The sequence below is a fragment of the Vombatus ursinus genome, unplaced genomic scaffold, assembly GCF_900497805.2.
Source record: "Vombatus ursinus unplaced genomic scaffold, bare-nosed wombat genome assembly UNPS02014786.1, whole genome shotgun sequence".
NCBI lineage: Eukaryota > Metazoa > Chordata > Mammalia > Diprotodontia > Vombatidae > Vombatus > Vombatus ursinus.
In genome coordinates this window covers 49,754,772-49,774,173 of record NW_020954564.1, presented here as the reverse complement: position 1 = coordinate 49,774,173, position 19,402 = coordinate 49,754,772, and the positions used below count along the sequence as shown (strand labels likewise).

The following is a 19,402-nucleotide window of genomic DNA, read 5'->3' as shown; positions in this document are numbered from 1 at the left end:
TCAATTTAATTAACATCTCTATGCTAACGATTCTCAAATTTACCTATCCTTTCCTAACCTCTCTGCTGATCTCCAAACTTTCATTTCCAACTGCCTTTCAGACATCTCAAACTGGATGTCCAGTAGACATTTTGAACTCAACATGCCCCAAACTGAACTCATTATCTTCCCCCCTAAACCCTCCCTACCCCCTACCTTCCCCGTTACTATAGAGGGCAACATCATTCTCCCTGTCCCTCAGGCTTACAGTCTAGGTGCCATCTTTGACTCCTTACTATCTTTCACCACCACCACCACTCCACCCCCATATCCAATCTTTGCCAAGACCTGTCAATTTCACCTTTTCAACATCTTTTAAATATGCCTCCTTCTATTCTCTGAGACTGCTACAACTCTGGTGTAGGCCCTTATCACCTAATGCTTGGACTATTGCTGGTGGGTCTGCCTGCCTCAAGTCTCTTCTCCTTCCAATCCATCCTCCATTCAACAACCAAAATGATTTTTCTGAAGTGAAGGTCCAATCATGTCATTGCTCTACTCAATAAACTCTAGAGGCTCCCTCTTGCCTCCAGGATCAAATACAAAATCCACCATTAGGTATTCAAAGCATTTCATAACCTAGCCTCCTCCTACCTTTCTAACTTTCTTATACCTTACTCCCTACCTTATACCTACTCATCCCTGTACAAAACACTCTCATCTCTTGCTCTGGGCATTTTCACTGGCTGTCGCCCATGCCTGGAATGATCTCCCTCCTCATCTCTACTTACTGGCTTTCTTGACTTCCTTTAAGGATTCAACTAAGATCTAATCTCCTACAGGAAGCCTTTTCCAACCTCTCTTAATTCTAGAGATTTCCCTCCTAACTGGTTCCTATTTATCTTGTATATAACTTTTATTGACTGGCTGGCACAAAAAAAAATTACCTATATGCATGCCTCATCACTAGTTTGCTCTAAGTTTGAGCCCAATCACCCCAGGAACTTTGTGTATGGGGGGGATTGTTTCTGTGAAAATGGTCCTTGTTATACCTGCTTAGAAACTACCCTTTTTAGATGATTTCAGTGAAAGTTTGAGCCCAATCACCCCAGGGACTTTGTGTATGGGAGGATTGATTCTGTGAAAATGGTCCTTGTTATACCTGCTTAGAAACTACCCTTTCTAGATAGTTTCAGTGAAACGGAAACCTGGAAAGACTGGTATGAACTATTGCACAGTGAAGTGAATAAAACAAGGAAAATAATTTATAAAATAACAGCATTGCAAAAAAAAAAAAAAACAAGTTTGAAAGCCTTAAAAACTCTGATCAATGAAATGACCAACCATGACTCCAGAGGATCAATGATAAAGTGTATTACCCATCTCCTGATAGAGATTATGGACCTAGAGAATGAATTTTTTTAAATGGACAACACAGGAATGTCTTTTGCTCGATTACATGTATTTGTTACAAGAGCTTTTTAAAAACTTTTTCAGTGGGGGCAGGAAGGAAAGGAAGGGAGAGAAAAATCTATTTTTTGCTAATAAAAATGAAATTTAATTAAAAAAATAAAATACTCTTTCTATGAGCTAATTAAATTTGGTTGATTATCATCAGGGAGCACACTGGTAGGACTCGAGTGACAGTGCTAGAAAACCCCATAATCCCTCAGTTACCCCTAAAATCTTGAGGGAGAATAGTAGGTAACACCTTGTGGGGTCCTCAGACCATCAGTGAGAGTTTGAGATGGGAGAATGAATCCAGATGCATTGCTACATATGTGTAAATGATAATTTTATCCTTCAAAAGGTGAAGAATTAAACAAGGGACTTTTAATTCTGAAACTAATTCTCACCAACAAAGACAAACTTGATAGCATGGAAATGATAGAAACTTTGAAGGGAAGTAACTGTTCCTTTATAGAATTTGTGATAGTGAACAGAAAAGCTGGGCGTAGACTGATGTGTTCCCTAGATTTTAGAAGAGGAAATTTCAAAAGGTTCAGAGAGAAAACCGATAGAATCCGTTAGCCTAATATTCTATACAGGAAGTTGACTGAAGTGAGATGGGAAACACTCACGGATGGAATTCTGAAGGCACAAGCAAAAATTATACTGAGGAGGAGGAAAAGGGTAAAGAAATAGATATTACTGCACAATGTTGCATGTGGATGAACTTATATTTCAAACATACAGTTATAAAAAAGGGAAGAAAAGACCATTAACTGAGGATGAATATTAAAGACTCTGCTAATAATCAGTTCTATAATAACAGTGTCAGGACCCCTAAAGCTCAGGAAGAGTGGAGGCAGTCCAAGCAAGAGGAGGGTCGGGGGCAGCTAGGTGGCACAGTGGATAGAGCACTGGCCCTGAATTCAGGAGGTTCTGAGTTCATGTCCGGCCTCAGACACATAACACTTACTAGCTGTGTGACCCTGGGCTAGTCACTTAACCCCATTGCCTAGCCAAAAAAAAAAAAAAAAGAGGAGGGTCAGAAGGCTGTTGCCTGGGGTAGATGGTGATACATAACTGATAACAAAGAGGAGCCTGTACTACCCATCTCTCATTTTGTTCCAGTTTTTTTTTTTCAACTAATAAAATGATCTTTAACTGGGAAAGAGAGCAAGAGCACAGAACTAAGTCTGGAAGGGAATTAAGAGGTGAATCTAGCCCACTATTCATTTTACAGATGAGGTGACTGAGGCCTAGGGAGGTTAACTGATTTGTCCAAGAGCAACACAGGTAGGAAGTGTCAGAGGTAGCATTTGAATTCAGGTCCTCTGACTCCAAAGCCAGAAATCTTTCCATTGTACAACTAGGCCTCAAAGATTAACAGAGTTAAAATGGAAGTTACATGAGGCCGTTAGAAAATGCCCAACTGCTCTCAATGGTTCAGGTCACCAGGCCCAGAGGACCTGCATTCCAGGGTACTGAAAAGATTGGAGGATGTGATTTGCCAGGGTATTGTTAGAATTTTAAAAGATCTTGGATATTGACAGAGATTTTACAGAATTAGAGCAAACATACTGATTTTAAACAAGAAAAGGAAGAAGGTAGAGGTCCATGAACTATAGACGAATGAGTTTGCTTTTAAAATTCTGGGATATATTATTAAAGGGCTGGTTTAAGAGTATTTAGAAACAGAAACAATGATCTCTAAAAGCCACCATAGTTGTATAAGAGTCAGTCATTTGCCCTTTTAGCAAAGTAACTAGATTGGTAGATAAGGGGAGTGCTGCAGACATAATATACTGAAATTTCTGAAAAGCATTTGATGGTCTCTCATGCTTTCCTTGAGAATAAGTGGACTTAATATTGATGTCTAGGTATTACAGTAAGGTGCATTTGGAATTGATTGATTGATGATCGGACCTAGAAAGTACTGGCTGTCTGACCGCTCCTCAGTTTCCTTTGTTGGTTTATCATCCATCTTCTGTCCTCTAAGGCTCTACCCACTTGCCTATTTTCTTCCTGTGATTTTTCTCTTAATCATCTCATCTCCAATCCTATGGGTTCAATTATCATCGACCTCCCAATCTAGTTTCCTAGTCCTATCCTCCCAAACTTCTGTCCTGAATTTCCAGCTGTTTGTTGGACATTTCCATCTGGATAATAAGATCATAATTCTAGAACTGAAGTTATCTAAGTCCATTCCCTCATCTTAGACATTGAGAAATTGAGGCCAAGAGAGGTTAAGGGACTTATCCAGGGTAGGAGAGGTAGTTTTATCCTTGGAGGTGGGAATTGAACCCAGGGCGTCTTCCTCTGGAGCCAATTCTCATTCCATTGTTACGTACTGCCTCCAGTACCCTGCTGCCGCCTCAGTCTCAGCATGCCTAAAGCCAAAATAATCATCTTCCTCCCCAAACTACCCCTCTTCTAAACTCTCCTGTTTTGGTGATGACTGTGCCCACCTTCCAGTCCCCCAGACTCACAGACCTGACTTATCTTTGATCCTTCCCTCTCCTCACTTCCCAAATTTAATCAGTTGACAAGTCCTGTCAATTCTACCTTCCCAACATCTCTCACTTTCTTTCTCCTCAAACCACTAGCACTTCAAGTTAGATCCTTATTCATCTGGACTATCAGTGTCCTTCTAACTAATCTCACTGCTTCCATTCTCTCCCCATCTCCAATCCAGTCTTCAAGAAGATGCCCAAATAATCTTCCCAAAGCTCATTGATATTACATCATTCACTCCTCTGCTCAAAACCCAGTGGTGCCTCCTTATTGCTTCTAGTATAAAATACAATCTCCTTTGGCTTGACATTCAAGGCCCTCTACAATCTAGACACAGCAATGAGGAACCTGTGGCCTCAAGGCCACGCGTGGCCTTCTCGGTCCTGGGGTGTGGCCTTTTGACTGAGTCCAAGTTTTACAGAACAAATTCTTTTATTAAGGGGATTTGTTCTGTGAGGTTTGGATTCAGTCAAAGGGCTGCACTTGAACACCTAGAGGGCCACATGTAGCCTCGAGACTGTAGGTTCCCCACCCCAATAGAGCCATCTTATCTTCTTTTACACTACTCCCTTTCATATATTACATGTTCCCACCAAACTGGACACCACTGGCTATTCCCTTGATTTTGACATACTGTCTCCTGCTGCTGTTTTAGCACAGGCTATTCCCCACATGTCTGGAATACATTCCCTTATCATCTCTACCTTTCATAATCCATATCATCTTTCAGGGCTCTACTCAGGTGCTACCTCCACTATGAAGCCCTCCCTGATACCCCAGCTAAAAATGTCCTCTCCCTCTTCAAATTTCTCTTCAAATATTTTATCTGGATCTTCCCTTTGCCCTCTTCCCTGCTTTTTGCATGTGTATACCACATCCCCTCCAACCAAACATAAACTCCTTGAGAGCAAGAATTGTACTATTTTTCTTATTCTCAAAGTGAAGCAAAAAGGATTATACATAATAGCCATTTAATGTGTGTCTTTTGATTATTGAAAGCAGCAATGATGGAAGAAGATGGAAGACGGGGAAGAGTGAAGGGATCTACTTGGCAGGATCACTATGTGTCAGGTGTCTTATTGTAGGGATTCCTTTTGTGTATGGGTTGCACTAGATCACTATTGAGATCCCTTCCAGCTCTTAAATTCTGTAATTCTATGATCATTGTTTTTCCCCTCCCCATGATGGAAAGTTATTTTCTCTCCTCCAATGTTTAAGAGTTATAGTCTTTCCACCTCTAATGATAGAGTTTTTCTCCTCCAAATCTTCATAGTGAAGTTGTGTTGGTCCCTTATGATGGAGAGTTGTTTTGCCTTTTTTCCTTCACCTCCATGATGGATACTTTTTTTTTCTGTTCTTTCTCCCCATCCCGTAAAGGACAGTTGTCCCATCCTTTCTCCCTGACTCATGATAGGGAGCTGTTTTTTTTTCTTTCACCACATCCCTATGATGAAATGGTCTGTCCTCCCACCCCCATCATAGAAGTTGTTCTGACAGTCTCCTACCCCTATCATGGAAGGTTGTTCCATCTTACCCCATTCCACAACGGAATTGTTTTATCCACCCCGAGCTGTTCCAGTCTCCCATAATGGAAAGTTGTTCTAGCCTTCTCCCCCCTCACCCCCCCCAGCATTATGGAAATGTATTCCATCCTTTTCCTCCATAATGAAGACCTGTTATGCCGTCTTCTCAAGATGGAGAGTTCTTCTGTCTTCCACAACTCCATGATAGAAAGTTGTTCTGTTCCCTTCTCTCATCTGTGATGAAAATTTTTCTGACCTTTCCACATCCCCACTCCCATCACCATTTTGGAGATTTCTTTTGGTCCTTCAAGATGGACGGTTGTACTGTCCTCCCCCCGTCCCCAACCCCACAACATGATGATAGAGAATTGTTCTAGTCTCTCATGAATGAGTTATTCTGGTCCTCCATGATGAAGACTTGATTTCTCTTTTCTGACTCAAATCCTCTTTCTTGGTCCCCACCCAACTTCTCAAGCAGAAGTACAAGATGCGTGTACAGGTTGGTTTATTTACAAATATACTGAAGTGTTGTCTTTTTTCCATTTTCTTTTTTTTTTTCTTTTTGTAGGGAGAAGCATGGTTATGAGCTTGAGGGCCAGGAGGCCTGGACACTGTTACCCGGCTGGACTGGGAGGGCTGGGGGTTGAAGTGGGAGAAGGAAGGGGAGATGGAGGGAGAGAGTGGCAAAAGGACATTGTAAACTCTAATAAATAACTTAACAATGACGAGTTATTAAATAAAAATGTCAGCCTATGCACACCAGAGAGGGGGTTGGGGAGCAAGGCTTAAGGGTAGGGGTTTGGGCAGTGAGATTCTGTACAAGTTAAACAACAGCATCACCTCAGCTACAGAGTACACGGGAACACCTGAGACACAGAGACAGAAGACGGAAGGAGACAGGAAGAGACGGAGGGAGAAGAGGGAAAGAGAGAGAGTAACAGAGACACAGAGACAGAGATGGAGACAGACACAGAAAAAAAAGAGAGACAGAAAGAGAAAAATAATGAGGGCTGAAGACAAGGAAAGAGATGGGCATAGCCACAGGACAGAGGCCAGAGCAAGGATGGTCTCTTGAAAGTCAAAGTTTCCAAAGTCCTAAATAACTGGGAGTCCCTTTGCAGTCACTGTTTAACCCCATAAAGTATGTGCATGAGTATGTCCATATATATGTGTGTGTCTGTAAATGGGAATGTACAAGAGCTCGTGGTGGTATTTAATTATGTGCATGTGTGCTCATGAATGTGCCCATGTATGCCTGAGGGTTCATGCTCTTCCTAGCCGTTGGTGTTTCTGCCTTCTCATCCAGTTATTTCAGTGTCTACTTCTGTCTCGGAGGAATCTCAGACCCCACCCCCAGTCAGCTCAAGAAGAAACTAGGCTGCTACCCTTTCTCTGGGCTGGCCTGAATGGAAGGGGAAGTGGAGAGGCTGAGTCTGGGTTGGAGAAGAGGCAGAACTTTGTTAGTGGGAGTGGTCAGGGAGGTATTAAGAAATACCTTGGTCTGAGGATCAGAAGCAGGTAAGGGGATGGGACGGGCAAGGTTAGAAGCAAGGCAAGAGGGCTCAATCTCTCATTAACTTTCCTTCCTCTTCCTCCCCAGGGGAAGGTTCTTCTGAGAATGGACATTGACCACCCTGATCCCCACAGGGCAGGGCTCACATGGAGGCAGTGAGCACCCCAAGAATGTCCAGTTCAAAGTGGCATTGAGCTAAAGTACAAAGTAGATGCCCCAGGGCAACATCAGTCTTCTGGAGTTGTAGGTAGCAGATTCTAGTGCCACCATCCAGGGCACAGGGCTTCTATACTGTCTTTGCTAAGGCCTTCTCATCTAGGTCCCAGGCTCCTCCTATTGATGGTGAGACAGGAAGGAGAAAGAAACAGGAAGTGGCTTTCCCCACATATTCCCATGTCTATACAAAGGTTCTTGAGATAGAATGAAGCTAGGCCAGTAGACTCTACTCCCCTCCCCTTTCCCTCCCCCCAGAGCTCAGCGTCCACTCCTCAGAAGGCTCAGTGGTACCCCCCACTCCTCAGTGCAAATTCCTGGCTCCAGCCAGACTGATTTCCCCATTGTCACACATACTGGCCATGTTCATTTCTCTCTCAGTGCTTCTCAGTCCCCTCTGTACCTCACCTGTTCTGATTCTTCCCTGACTTTCAAGGCCTAACTTAATTCCCACCTCCCCGCCTACATGAAGTCTTTCCTGACCACTCACATCCTCCCCTCTACAGTACTTAGTTTTTGCATTGCACAGTTCATCACGACATCATACTGTCTTGTAACATTTGCAAATTGTTTCATAAAGGATGGTCTTGCTTTCCAGTCTTGCTTTCCCAACTGGGCCATAGACCTGTAAGGGAAAAAACGCTGATGCGCCATCCCCTGAAATACCTGTGGAAATGCTGGGCCTATATTAGGTGTAGGTACCATAATTATTGGTGAAAAGGGCACTGGAGTTTGAGTCAGAAGACATGGGGTCTACTTACTACAAGTAGGTATTTGACCTTGGGCAAATCCATGTTCTTGTTGCACTCAATCTCTTTCTCCATAAAAGGAGAATATTGAACTAGGAGACCTGAAGGGTCTCTTAGCCTGACAACATTTTGATTCTCTCTTCCATAGGTCTATCCTCAGGGAGCAGGGCTGAGGCCCACGATTGGGCAAGAACAAGACTCTTAGAATAGTGAAAGATGTCCCCCAACCCCATACCACATGGATTCTGCCACCTCAGTCTGGCTGAGGTCATTCTTTGGTTGTATCTCTGGGCAGAGGCTGAGGAAAGAGTAGGACCCTGGCTTAACTGGGACCAGAACTAGGAATATGATATAGTGGAAAGAGCATTAGATTTGAACAAAGAGGACCTGGGCTTGGTTACTTACCACCTGTGTGACCTTACCCAACTCACTCCCTCTAAGCCTGTTTGCTCATTTGTAACAGGAGGGAATTGGACTAATTAACCTCTAAGGTCCCTTCCAGCTCTAAATGTTATGATCCTAGGGAAATGCCTATAACGAGTGGCATTCTGAAGTCCCTGCTGAGTTCCCCCACATACCTAGCTTATATTCAAAAGATATATGAAAGTGGCCCCAGGCCCAAGGATAGACCTGATCTGGCAAAGCCTTGAGGCAAGGCAAATAGTTAATGAAGTTGTATTGCTTAATTTGGAGCCAGACTCTCCAAGGCTGTGCTGGATTTCTCACCGTTCAGGGTGTGCCAAGGCAGATCTGCCCATGCCAAGGAAAGCGTTGTGTTTCAGACCCTTGGTATTTTCCTTGTCCGAATCACCAAGTTTCTCTCTAAGTCTCTCTCTCCTTTTCTCTGTCTCCCAGATCTGCCACCTTCTTTTCTGCCACCATGTCCCAGGCAAGAGAAGTCATCCCTAGAGAAACGGGAAGCTCTTAAGAATGATATCTTGAAGACAAAACCAAAAATGATTCCAATGCAGGAGAAAAGAAGAAATTGTCTAGAGATGAATGTGGATGCATTGGGAACTCATAAACTACCTTACATTTAAAAAAAACCTCGTATGGAAGATAGAAGTGTGATACTCTTACTAGTTTTGGAATGAAGGGACCTGCCATTTGCTACTTGGCTGACCTTGGGCAAGTCCCTTTACTTATCTGGATCTCGGTTTATTAATTTGTAGAATGAGTGGGTTAGCCTCCCCTTTCAGCTCTAGGATACACAGGATCTATGATCCTATAACTCTCAAGAGCAAGGACAGCTACCTGAGAATGAATACAAAAGAGTAACACAGTTGGGTAAGAGAACAGGGTCACAAGCCTTAAAACCTCAAATGAGCTGAAGCTGGTCATGAAAGTGAAGGATAAGACAAAAGAGGGGTGAGGACTTTTAAAAAAAAGCTTTGTTGGGAGCATGAAGAAGAGTCAAGATGGGATAGGATCCAAGTCTGCTCAGGAAAAAACAGATGATGATGATAGATGACAAGGAGAGAGCAGAGCTTACTTTACTGCTGGGGTTTTGTTTTTTCCTACCAAGAATAACAACCTAGGAAGAATGTGACAAAAATGGTTAGCAGGAAGTTGAAATTGAAGATAAGCAGGATGGTCAGAGAGTACCTAGCTAAAGAACAGAATTGTGAAAACAAACACTGTATAATTATAATGACTAAGCTTAGTAGCTCTAGAAAAGAGAAGAGACAAGTGCACCTCCTGTTCTTAGCTGAACTGGGAAATTCTGGAAGGAAAGAAACAAGCATTTATTAAGCACCTACTATGTGCCAGGAGCTGTGCTAAGTGTTTTATACATATTATCTCATTTGATCCTCACAATAGCCCTGAGAGGTAGCTGCTGTTATTATAACCATTTTACAGTAGAGTAATTGGAGGCAGACAGAGGTGAAGTGACTTGCCCAGGATCACATGACCAGTTAAGTATTTGAGGTTGGATTTGAACTCAAGTTTTCCAGACTCCAGGTTCAGCCCTTGTGTATACTGTGAGAACAGATTGATAAATTGGTTAGTTCTACAGAATTGCTTTTCCCCTCCTCTTTCTTTTTTATTCTTTGTTTCAAAGGCTGGCTTACTGTGTAAGGGAGTAGGTAGGGATATATTCAGAAATGAAAGTGATATAAAAACGAAGATACCACTGATTTTTAAAAGAGATTATCTAGCTGCTCTCCTTGGGCTCAAGTTATGAGGCTACATTTGGGCTACTGAAAGACCTGAAGAATAGAATTACTGAATCACTATTGGTGATTGTTAAGAGATCTTGGAGGATGAGAAAGCTACACAGGCCCAAAGATAGGCAAATATTCCATTTTTTTAAGGGAAAAGGTTAAAATCTGTTAACTCTAGGGCAGTAATGTTAAATTTAATTGCTAGCAAAGTTTTAGAACATATTACTAAAAAGTTAATGAGCCACTAGAAAGTAAGTACCATGAGGGTAAGAACCGTTTGTCATTTTTTTCCCCTTTGTATTCCTAAGGTTTAGCACAGTATACTATAGGTGCTTAATAAATGTTTGTTGAATTGAGCTTTTAGAAAAGGAGTCAGCAAGGATTCATCAAAAATAGGTCGTATCTGACTTAACTCATTTTCTTTTCTTTTTTTAGGGTTAGTGGGTGGGTGGATCTGGGGAATGCCATGGGTATAGTGTTACTGGATTTTCCCCAAAACATTTGACAAAAGATTGAATGCTAGTACACTTTGAATTTTAAAATGGTTGAATGGCAAAACCCAAAGAATCATCACTAATGGATGTCAGCATGGAGAGAGGTCCGTAGTGGAATACTCTTGAGCTCTGTCCTTGGCCCTATGCCATTTGTCATTTTTATCTGTGATCTGAATGAATCAATAGATGATCAAACTCAAAGTTGGCAGAGCTGGGAGGGAGAGGTAATACTGTATCACAGAGTCAGTATCCCAAAAAAGACCTAGAACACTGAGCCAAATCTAATAAGATGAAATTTAATAAAGAGAAATGTAAAGTTCCTTTGTGGGGTTAAAAAGAAATCAACTTTCCAAGTGCAACACAAGGAGAGGTGGTTGGCTGGCTCTGTGTGTGTGTGTGTGTGTGTGTGTGTGTATGTGTGTGTGTGTGTGTGAAGACTGGTGGGGTTTATTGGATTGCAAGCTCGATATAAGTCAGAGTGACATCGCAGATAATATGGCTAATTCCTCCTGACTCTGCATAAAGAGAAGCCCAGTGTTGAAAAAAAAAAAGGGAGGTCATAGCCCTCTGCTGTGGTCAGACTACACGTGGGTATTGTGTCTGGTTCAGAATGCCACATTTTAGAAAAGACATTGACAAGCACATTCAGAGGATGGCGAACAGGATGCTGAGGGCACTGGAGACCAGGCCATGGAAGGATTCACTGAAGGAACAAGGGATTTTTAGTCTGAAGAAGACTTGGGAAAGGGGAGGGGGAGGGGGAGGGAAAGGTGGGACACAATAGCTGTCTTCAAGTACTTGCAGTGCTCTCATTGGAAGAGGAATCAGATTCTCCTGTTTGGCAATAGAACTAGGAGCAATGGGTGGAAATTACAAAGAGAAAAATTTAAAGAAAAATTTCCTAATAAGGAGGAGGTAGTGAAGTGGGAATTCCCTTTCTGAAAGGTGTTGGACTAGATGTCCTTTGAAGTCCCATCAGTTCTGAGGTTCTGTGTCCCAAGCTTCTCCCTGTCCCCCGGGTTTCTTCCTGAAGAATGTCTCTTTCTTTGTCCTCCAAGCTGGCTTGTTCGTCTCTGTCACTGTCTGGTAGCTTGAAGCCTGGAATACTCAAGCCACAAGATTTGCCTCTCCCTTTTCTAGCACTCCCTCCATGCCAGGCTGGAAGAATTCAGTGAAGAAATGTGAATACTAGGTCACTGCCCTTTCCTCAGAGCTGTGGCTTGCGCCTGCCCTGCCCCTCCTCAGTTCCCTGCCTCTCCCCCATCCCTGCCTAGCTCCTCTTCTCAGAGATCAGGTAGGCGCTTCTCGTTGCCAAGGATCTTAGATTCCCCTCCATGCTGTTCCTAAATTGAATTTCTCCCTGCTGGGGAAAGGTGGGCTGTGAGTGTGAGGTCATCATTCAGTCTCTTTGTAGCTCCCAGGGTCCTTCCCAGCTGGGATATTCCTCCCTAGGGGCCAGGAACTTTGTTTCAGGTTTGTAAACTGGGGAAATGGGGGCAAGGCTAAGAAAAAGGAGACATTGCAGGGAGAAGGGAAGGCAAAGGGAAAAGCTGTGTTCCTTTGGAGTGAGCAGTCCAGGTCCTCCACCACCTATCCCCAATGGCCTCAGGTAGCCTAGGTCCACCTATCCTCCCACAAAGCTCCCTTCTGCTTCCTGTCCTTTAACTCTGCCCATACACTAACATGTCCCTGGGACCCACCACCCCTCTGTACCCGCTGAGGACTGAGGAAGGGGGGACAATGTGGTACAGGCTGTCAAGAATATCTGGGCTCTAGGCCCTACTGGGCCACTCACTCCCTATATGGCGAAGTTGCTTCTCATCTCTGGGTCTCAGTTTCCTCCTCGGTAAAATGAAGTGGGCTGGGCTGTGATTTTTAAGGTCCTTTTCAGCTCTAACATTCTAGACCTAGTGCAGAACGGTCCTCACACACAATGTCCCAATAGCCTTGTAGAAACAAGGTGGGCTTTTCCAAAGGTGAGGCTTTGTTGGGGGAGGTGGGACTGGAGAGAGAGAAGGGGAGGGAAAGCACCTCTGAAATGCCCCTGCTGGGAACCTGCCCCACCTCCCATCTCTGTTCTACCCCTAAAGGGGCAACTTTACGGGATACAGAGCCAGTGATGTCTCCAAACGAAAATGTAGAGAGAGAAGCCTGGAGGCCCAGCCTCTGCCCTGGCCAGGCCTGACCCTGGCAGGGGGAGGGAGATGAGGAAGGAGAGATAGGAAACCAAGCCACTCGTCACAGATACGTTCACTTCTCACAGGCTAACTGGCAACTTGTCCACAATTAAGAGTTCTGGGGCATGCAGTGAGGGGTGGGGCCTCTGCCAGGGAAGGGGATTCTCTTGGGGGCAGGGCCTTTGCTGGGGGGCAGGGCCACAGCAGGTGTTGTTCATGAGGGGAGGGGGTTTAAAAAAATATATCGAATTTAAGCTTCCAAAAAAAGACCGGGAAGAGGAGGACGAGGACGACTGGGAGGAGGAAGAGGAAGCCCTCTGGGAGGGATCTGAGGGCAGAGGAGAGTGTTGGGGGGGAGGCAGAGGGGCAGGCGGCCAGTCTGTCCATGTGCCCTGCCTGGGGGTTCCTTTAGGGCGATAGGTCTCTATCGGCAAGAAAAGCCCCCGGGCCCAGGCTCCTTCGTGCCCCTGTTCAGGGCAGCCCAGGTGGGAGCCACAGAAGATGGGCTGGAAACCCCGGGAGCCACATGGGCTGGGCCAGGAGCTGCAGGGAGCCACAGCGGCTGGGAGGGGCCTGGCCACAACGGGCCAGGCCAGTTGGGAGGGCTGGGCACCATATGGCTGTTGAGTCTGTCTGGGCAGCACGGCTGGCCTGCCCACCTCCTCTACCCTCCGGCCAGCCCTGGGGCTCCATTCTCTCTCAGGATGCGAAGTAGGAACTCTGCATGGAGTAGAGCCTGTCGATGGGGTTCCCTACTCGTGCCTGGAGGGAGCCCACGTCGGAGGAGCCCAGGAAACAGTCGCTCAGACTTGTTAAGGAGGTATCACTGTCAATGTCGTGGAAAATGGAGTCGTTTCCTGAGGAGCAGACACTGGGTCAGAGCCCTGGATCTTGGCCCTAGGGACCCCTCCCCAGCAAGTATAGAACCACATGGGCCCCTAGCCACTTAATCTGTGCAGAGGTGGTGGAAAAGATAGGATGACCAGGGCCTGCCATCCCACAGGTTCCTGAACATGTAACATCTCTTCTAACTGGTCTAGGGACATCAGCAGACCTAGGAGAGGTCTCCATGTGCCTGTACATTCCCCGAGAGAAGCTCTGAGCCCTCCCGCAAACCCAGATGAATCTCTTTTCTTTCTCTTATCTCCTTGTGGCCTCTGGCACACCTGTGGTACTAAGAAATAAGCCCCTGCTGCCTCCCAACAATGGTCCCTCCCAAGACTCTTCCAAAGTGCCAGGTTCAAGCCTCCAGCCCCAAGGAAGCCCCCAGAGCCTGATCCAGGGAAAGCCCATGCCAGGGCACAGAATGGGTGAGGAGCAGGGCCAGTCCTGGTTCCTTTACTGCTATCAGAAGATGGACTAGGTCTGACGTATTTACTGCTGAGTTGGAGTGGCCTGATTTGGGGTAGGGGTAAAGGTAGGGTGGGCTGGTCCCCTGGCACTTCCTAATTTTTGCTCCCAGGTAATATATGAGATATGATGCTGGGGATGAGGGAAGGAGGGAGGTAGGTTAGGGATTCTTTTTCTGAGCCCCATCTCTACAGAGCAGTTTAGGATGATGCTACAGAAACTAGTATCAGCAGCCCATCCAATAACAGCTGCAAATGGGGTGTTCCCCAAACACCTTTCCTTTCCCCTTAAGATCCAGAGAGAGAGGCTGGGGACTCAAGGCGGAAGGGCCAAAAAGGAGGGGTATGGGGGCCCAGAGCCTTAAGGGTTTAGGGCATAAGGGCACAAAAGAAAGGGGTGGGTGATGGGGGGGGATGGATGCTAGAAGACATGGAGCCTGAGAACCCTAGTGATAAGGCCAGAGTCATGGGGAATGAAGGGATGTGGGACTGGGAGGCCCTAAGGGAGATCAGAAACATGGCCTCTGGGGCCCTGGTGGGGGACCAGGAGCCCAGGATATGGAGGACAGGGGACATGGGGCCTGGGACCCTACTGGGAGGGGCTGGGGTACCCTGGGGCCACAGGGCAGTGGGGCTGGTGGCTTACCATAGGGGTTCATGTGGTCACCTGGCATTTGAGGAGGCGTGAGGCCCTGCTGGAAAGGGTCACTGCTACCGTAGGTACTCTGTTCCATGGCAACAATGGGCTGTTGGGGTGGGGCCAGTGGTGTGTATGATGCCATCATTCCTTCCATTCGATTAGACAGGACTTCTGTAGAGACATGAGAAGGTCCTTCACTTCCACCCCTCCCCCAAACACATACTCAGGGCTGTGCAAGAACCACAGGGACCAGGCAGAGATGATGAAACTCATTGTCGGCAAGAAAGCAGGGAAGAATACTTAGGCATTTAAACAGATTATAAGTTGATTGGAGGCAGGGATATTTCACTTTTGTCTTCATTGCCTGACACATAATAAGCATTTATTATTATTATTATTGATTGATTGATGAAGTTCTGATCCCAGGACCCTGTCTTAAGGGTTTAATTCAGGGAGAACAAAGACACCACCATTCGTGATCATTCCCATGAAAGCAATCCAACATGCCCCTCGATTCTAGAGATACATAACCCCATTTCAGACAAGAGCTTCAGCTCCTTTCCCAGAACTGTTTAACAAGGAAGAGGTTCCCTGTGCCTCGACCCTGGGGACACAGAATCTCAGAGGTGAAAGGCATCTGAGAGGGCATCTATTAGTTTAATCTGTACTTAAACAAAAATGCCCTCTATGTCAACTCTGACAAAGATCTATCCAGCCTTCACTTGAAGATTTCTCAGAGGTGGAGAACTCATTGGCTCCCAAGGATCCTTTGGATAATTCTAGTTGGTTATTTTTCCTTATTTGGAGCCTAAATTCATCTTTACAATTTCTGCCCATTGGCCCTAGTTCTGCTCTCTGGGATCAAGGAGGAGTCTAATCTCTCTTTCGTATGAAAGCCCTTCAGCTAACTAAAGAAACCTCTAAGTTCCTTATAGGTCTTCTCTTTTCTAGGCAAAACATCCCCCACTAACTAATTCTCATGTGGTACAGTCTCCAATCCTGTCAACCTCTTCTGGACATGCTCTAGATCAGGAGTAAGGAACCTGTGGCCTTGAGGCCATATGTGGCCCTCTAGGTCCTCAAGTGCAGCCCTTTGACTGAATCCAAACTTCACAGAACAAATCCCCTTAACAATGCAGTCCTTTGACTGAATCCAAACTTCACGGAACAAATCCCCTTAATGAAAGGATTTGTTCTGTAAAACTTGAACTCAATCAAAAGGCCATACCCAAGGACCCAGAAGGTCACATGTGGCCTCAAGGCCGCAGGTTTCCTACTCTTGATCTAGATAGTCAATGTCCTTTCTAAAATGTGACACCCAGCATGGAACGCAATACTCCAGATATGGCCTAACCCAGGGCAGAAGACTTTCCTTTCCCTCCTTCTGGACATTACCAATTCCCTACCCTTACCTCCATCTCTGTTAAGGCAGCCTGTCATAGAAGCTTTGTTAGCTGCTAAGTTATACTACTGACTTATTAGTAAGCTTGCAATTCATTAAAACTCCCAGATCTTTTTTAAGGAAAATATTGCCCCTCCCCTCCCCTCCCTCCCATACTTAGGTAGTTGATTACTTGAACCCAAGTGTAGGTTTTTACATTTATCCTGATTAAATTTACTTTATCAGATTTAGCCCATTCTTCAAGCCTTGATAGTGTGGACCACTCTACAGACCTCTCCCCTCCTCCCACCAGAGAACACCAAAACATCCATCCTAGCCTCAAGTCTGGATACCACAGGAAAGGAAAGGACAAAGAGCAGTGGGTTTGAACCCTAAGGATCTGGGTTCAAATTCTAGCTTTGCTACTTACTAGCTATGGGACCATGGGCAAGTTCTTTCCCTTCTCCGGGCTCCATTTCCTTCATATTATAAAATGGGGGAATAGTGTTGGATGAGACCATGGATTCTCAATCTTTTTTATATGATCCCTTCTTTGACAGTCTGATAAAGCCTATGGGCCTCCTTCTTTTAATAATGTTTTTAAATGCACAAAATAAAATGCAAAGGATTATTTAAAATTAATACAAGTAATACTATAAATAATAAAAATAATTAAAAATATTAAAAAATCATTTAAAAAACATTTTTTAAAACAAGTTCACAGACCCTGGGTTAAGAACCCTGGGATTATATGATTTCTAGCATTCCTTCCAGCATTAAGTCCTTAAATCTTATGTTCACTTCTAAAGTCAGGGCTAGGTCCTAAACACCCTTAACACTCTTTAATAGGCAGCTATTGTGTATTCAGGAGTCTCACTTATCTTTTAAGCTTCCTAATATTCTCAGTGCATTCCACCTTTCAGGAAAGGTGCTGCTGAGCGCACTGTAAGCTGGGCAGAACTGACCTGCAATTTGTCTTCCTGTTTCTAGGGACTGAGGTTCAGGAAAACAGGGTCCTTGATAAATGTATACATTCAGATCATGTCACCCCTCAGCCTCCATTTTTTTCCCAACAGAAGAGACCTCTGCTTGGCTTGGCATAACCTTACACCATGGTCCCCTTATCCCTGCAGTACTGAGAGACCACACACACACACACACACACACACCTTGCCCCAGCCGCTGTGAGTTCTGCTGCTCCTGCTGCTGCTGGTGCCTTCTCGCCAGCTTCTTCATCTGCACAAAAGGAAGACAGGCCATATCAGTGGAGATACATCCCCCACCCAACTCCCCCCTGGCCCTGGCTGCTGGAGGGGGAAGTAGGTAGAACAAGAGGGGAGAAGTGGTAGGGGAGTGGGAAATAAAAATGAAATGGTTGCTTACTCACCTTGGCTCTCTGGTTCTGGAACCAGACCTGGACCACGCGGACGCTGAGCCCTGTTTCAGCAGCAAGCGTCTCTCTGACCTGCTCAGGGAGAAAGGAAGCCCCAATCAGCTTCCTCTATCCCCCAACCCAAGCTATCTTTTACTCCCAGAATGGCCCCAAGCTGACTCAGCCGCTCTCACTAGAAATAAACCTTCATCTGGAAAGAGATCTAGAAATCCGGCCTTAGGAAGGCATCCAGGACTTCAATCCTCCTATCAGGTGGGATATTCCCCTAGTTGGAGGGGCGTATCTCCTGCCCTCTTGGGACAAACAAAACAAATCTCATCCATCTTCCCCATAACAATCCTTCAAATATTTGAAGACAGTGATCGGACCTCCCCTTCTTTAGAACCCCACATCCTTGCTCAGAGGGCATCTCATTCAACCCATACCTCAGCATGAATCTTCTATACAATATTCCTTACAGACGCGTCTGAAGACCTCCAGGCACGGAGAAGCCATTCCTATCTTAGGCAGCCTATTCTATTTTTGGATTTGCCTAATTAAAGTCTGTTATGTCTGAGTCAGGATTCAAACCCACGTCTCCTGACCTCATGTTCACGACTGCCTCACCTTGATTAGGCAACAAGAGAGAGTCAACTTCTAGGCCTCTCCAGGCCAAGGACACCAGGGGTCTTTCGAGGGTCCCTTGGAGAGGGAGGGACAGGTAATACTTAGAACTCTCCCAGGTCAGGATGGAAGGGAGTATGACCAGGAAGGAAGAGGTAGTCTCTGTTACTGGCCTAGCAGAGGTACCTGAGAGGCCTCACCTTTCGACAGGGCTTGGAGGAAACCTCGAAGGAGGCCTTGAACGCTCTCCTCTGCTGTGTGGTGAGGATGGTACGGGGCCGCTTCGGCCTCCTCGGGTCCTTCCCATCATCACTGCCTTTGCCCTGGCCGCCCTGGCCTTTGGCTGGCTTCACATCACCATCCTCCTCATCGCTTTTCACTGTGGGCAACACATTGGGGACATAGTTAGGGGCCTTTGAGGCCATCGAGGAGTAGGAAAAGACAGGCAGAGGTCCATTCTAATAAGCCATCATAGTCCTAGATATAGCTTCAGAGTCAACTCCCTGGTCCCCTCAGACAGTGGCTCCCATTGGTCATTCTGCTTCTCCTATCTGAGTTTATTTTTCCATCTGAGATGGGGAGTGGAGGAAAGTATTAACAATAACTCTAATTCCCATTTTTTCCAGTGCCTCACAAAACACTCTCCTCACAACCACTATATGGAAGACAGGAGCACAAACATATTATCCACATTTTACAGATGGGAAAACTGAGGCTCCAATAGAAGAATTGGTTTGCCCATGGTCACATAACTATGAAGCATCAGGGGCAGAACTTAAACTCAGCACCAAGGCTCTTCCCACTACACCAGTATGTCATGGTGTCCCCTTTCCCCTCGAGGGCTAAGCTCAGCTACTCCCCACCCCTACCCCCAATACCAGGGTCAGAGACCAAGATACTCCAGGGGAAGCCACAAGGGCTTCTGTGAAGGATCTAAAGGAGTAGATGTTTGACAGAGAAGACCCACTCATATACACATAAACACATAAATTCATTTGCACAAATAATGTCAATACATCAAGGACCTGTGATTGTCAGAAACTCTCTCCTTACAAGATCAAGTTTTTATCTATCATCTATAACTTACTGTGTCATAACACAAATATACCCAATGCATATTCATACATCCATGTACATCCATCCATCCATCCATGTACACATGTATAATATACACATCTATACTGTCATATATTTCTCACCTGGCTGGACCACTCTGGGACTTCTCTGATTTTGCCAACATGCCCCAGGAAGCTCCATTATTGG

General features: G+C 45.3%; 1 protein-coding gene across 2 annotated transcripts in view; it reads right to left on the bottom strand.

Annotated features, from left to right (window-relative positions):
• Positions 1-13,435: 13,435 nt before the first annotated feature.
• The window catches only part of LOC114047348 (LIM homeobox transcription factor 1-beta), a 174,820-nt gene continuing 168,853 nt past the window's right edge, over positions 13,436-19,402 (bottom strand). The window contains exons 4-8 of one of the 2 annotated variants that reach the window (XM_027868150.1): positions 18,340-18,518; positions 17,531-17,608; positions 17,313-17,379; positions 14,769-14,933; positions 13,436-13,630 (exon numbers count right to left, since the gene is read on the bottom strand). In XM_027868150.1, the coding sequence (XP_027723951.1) occupies positions 13,473-13,630; positions 14,769-14,933; positions 17,313-17,379; positions 17,531-17,608; positions 18,340-18,518 (647 nt within the window). In that variant the 3' untranslated portion in view covers positions 13,436-13,472. The remainder of the gene's footprint in view (positions 13,631-14,768; positions 14,934-17,312; positions 17,380-17,530; positions 17,609-18,339; positions 18,519-19,402) is intronic. The other variant, XM_027868151.1, reaches the window with a different exon arrangement.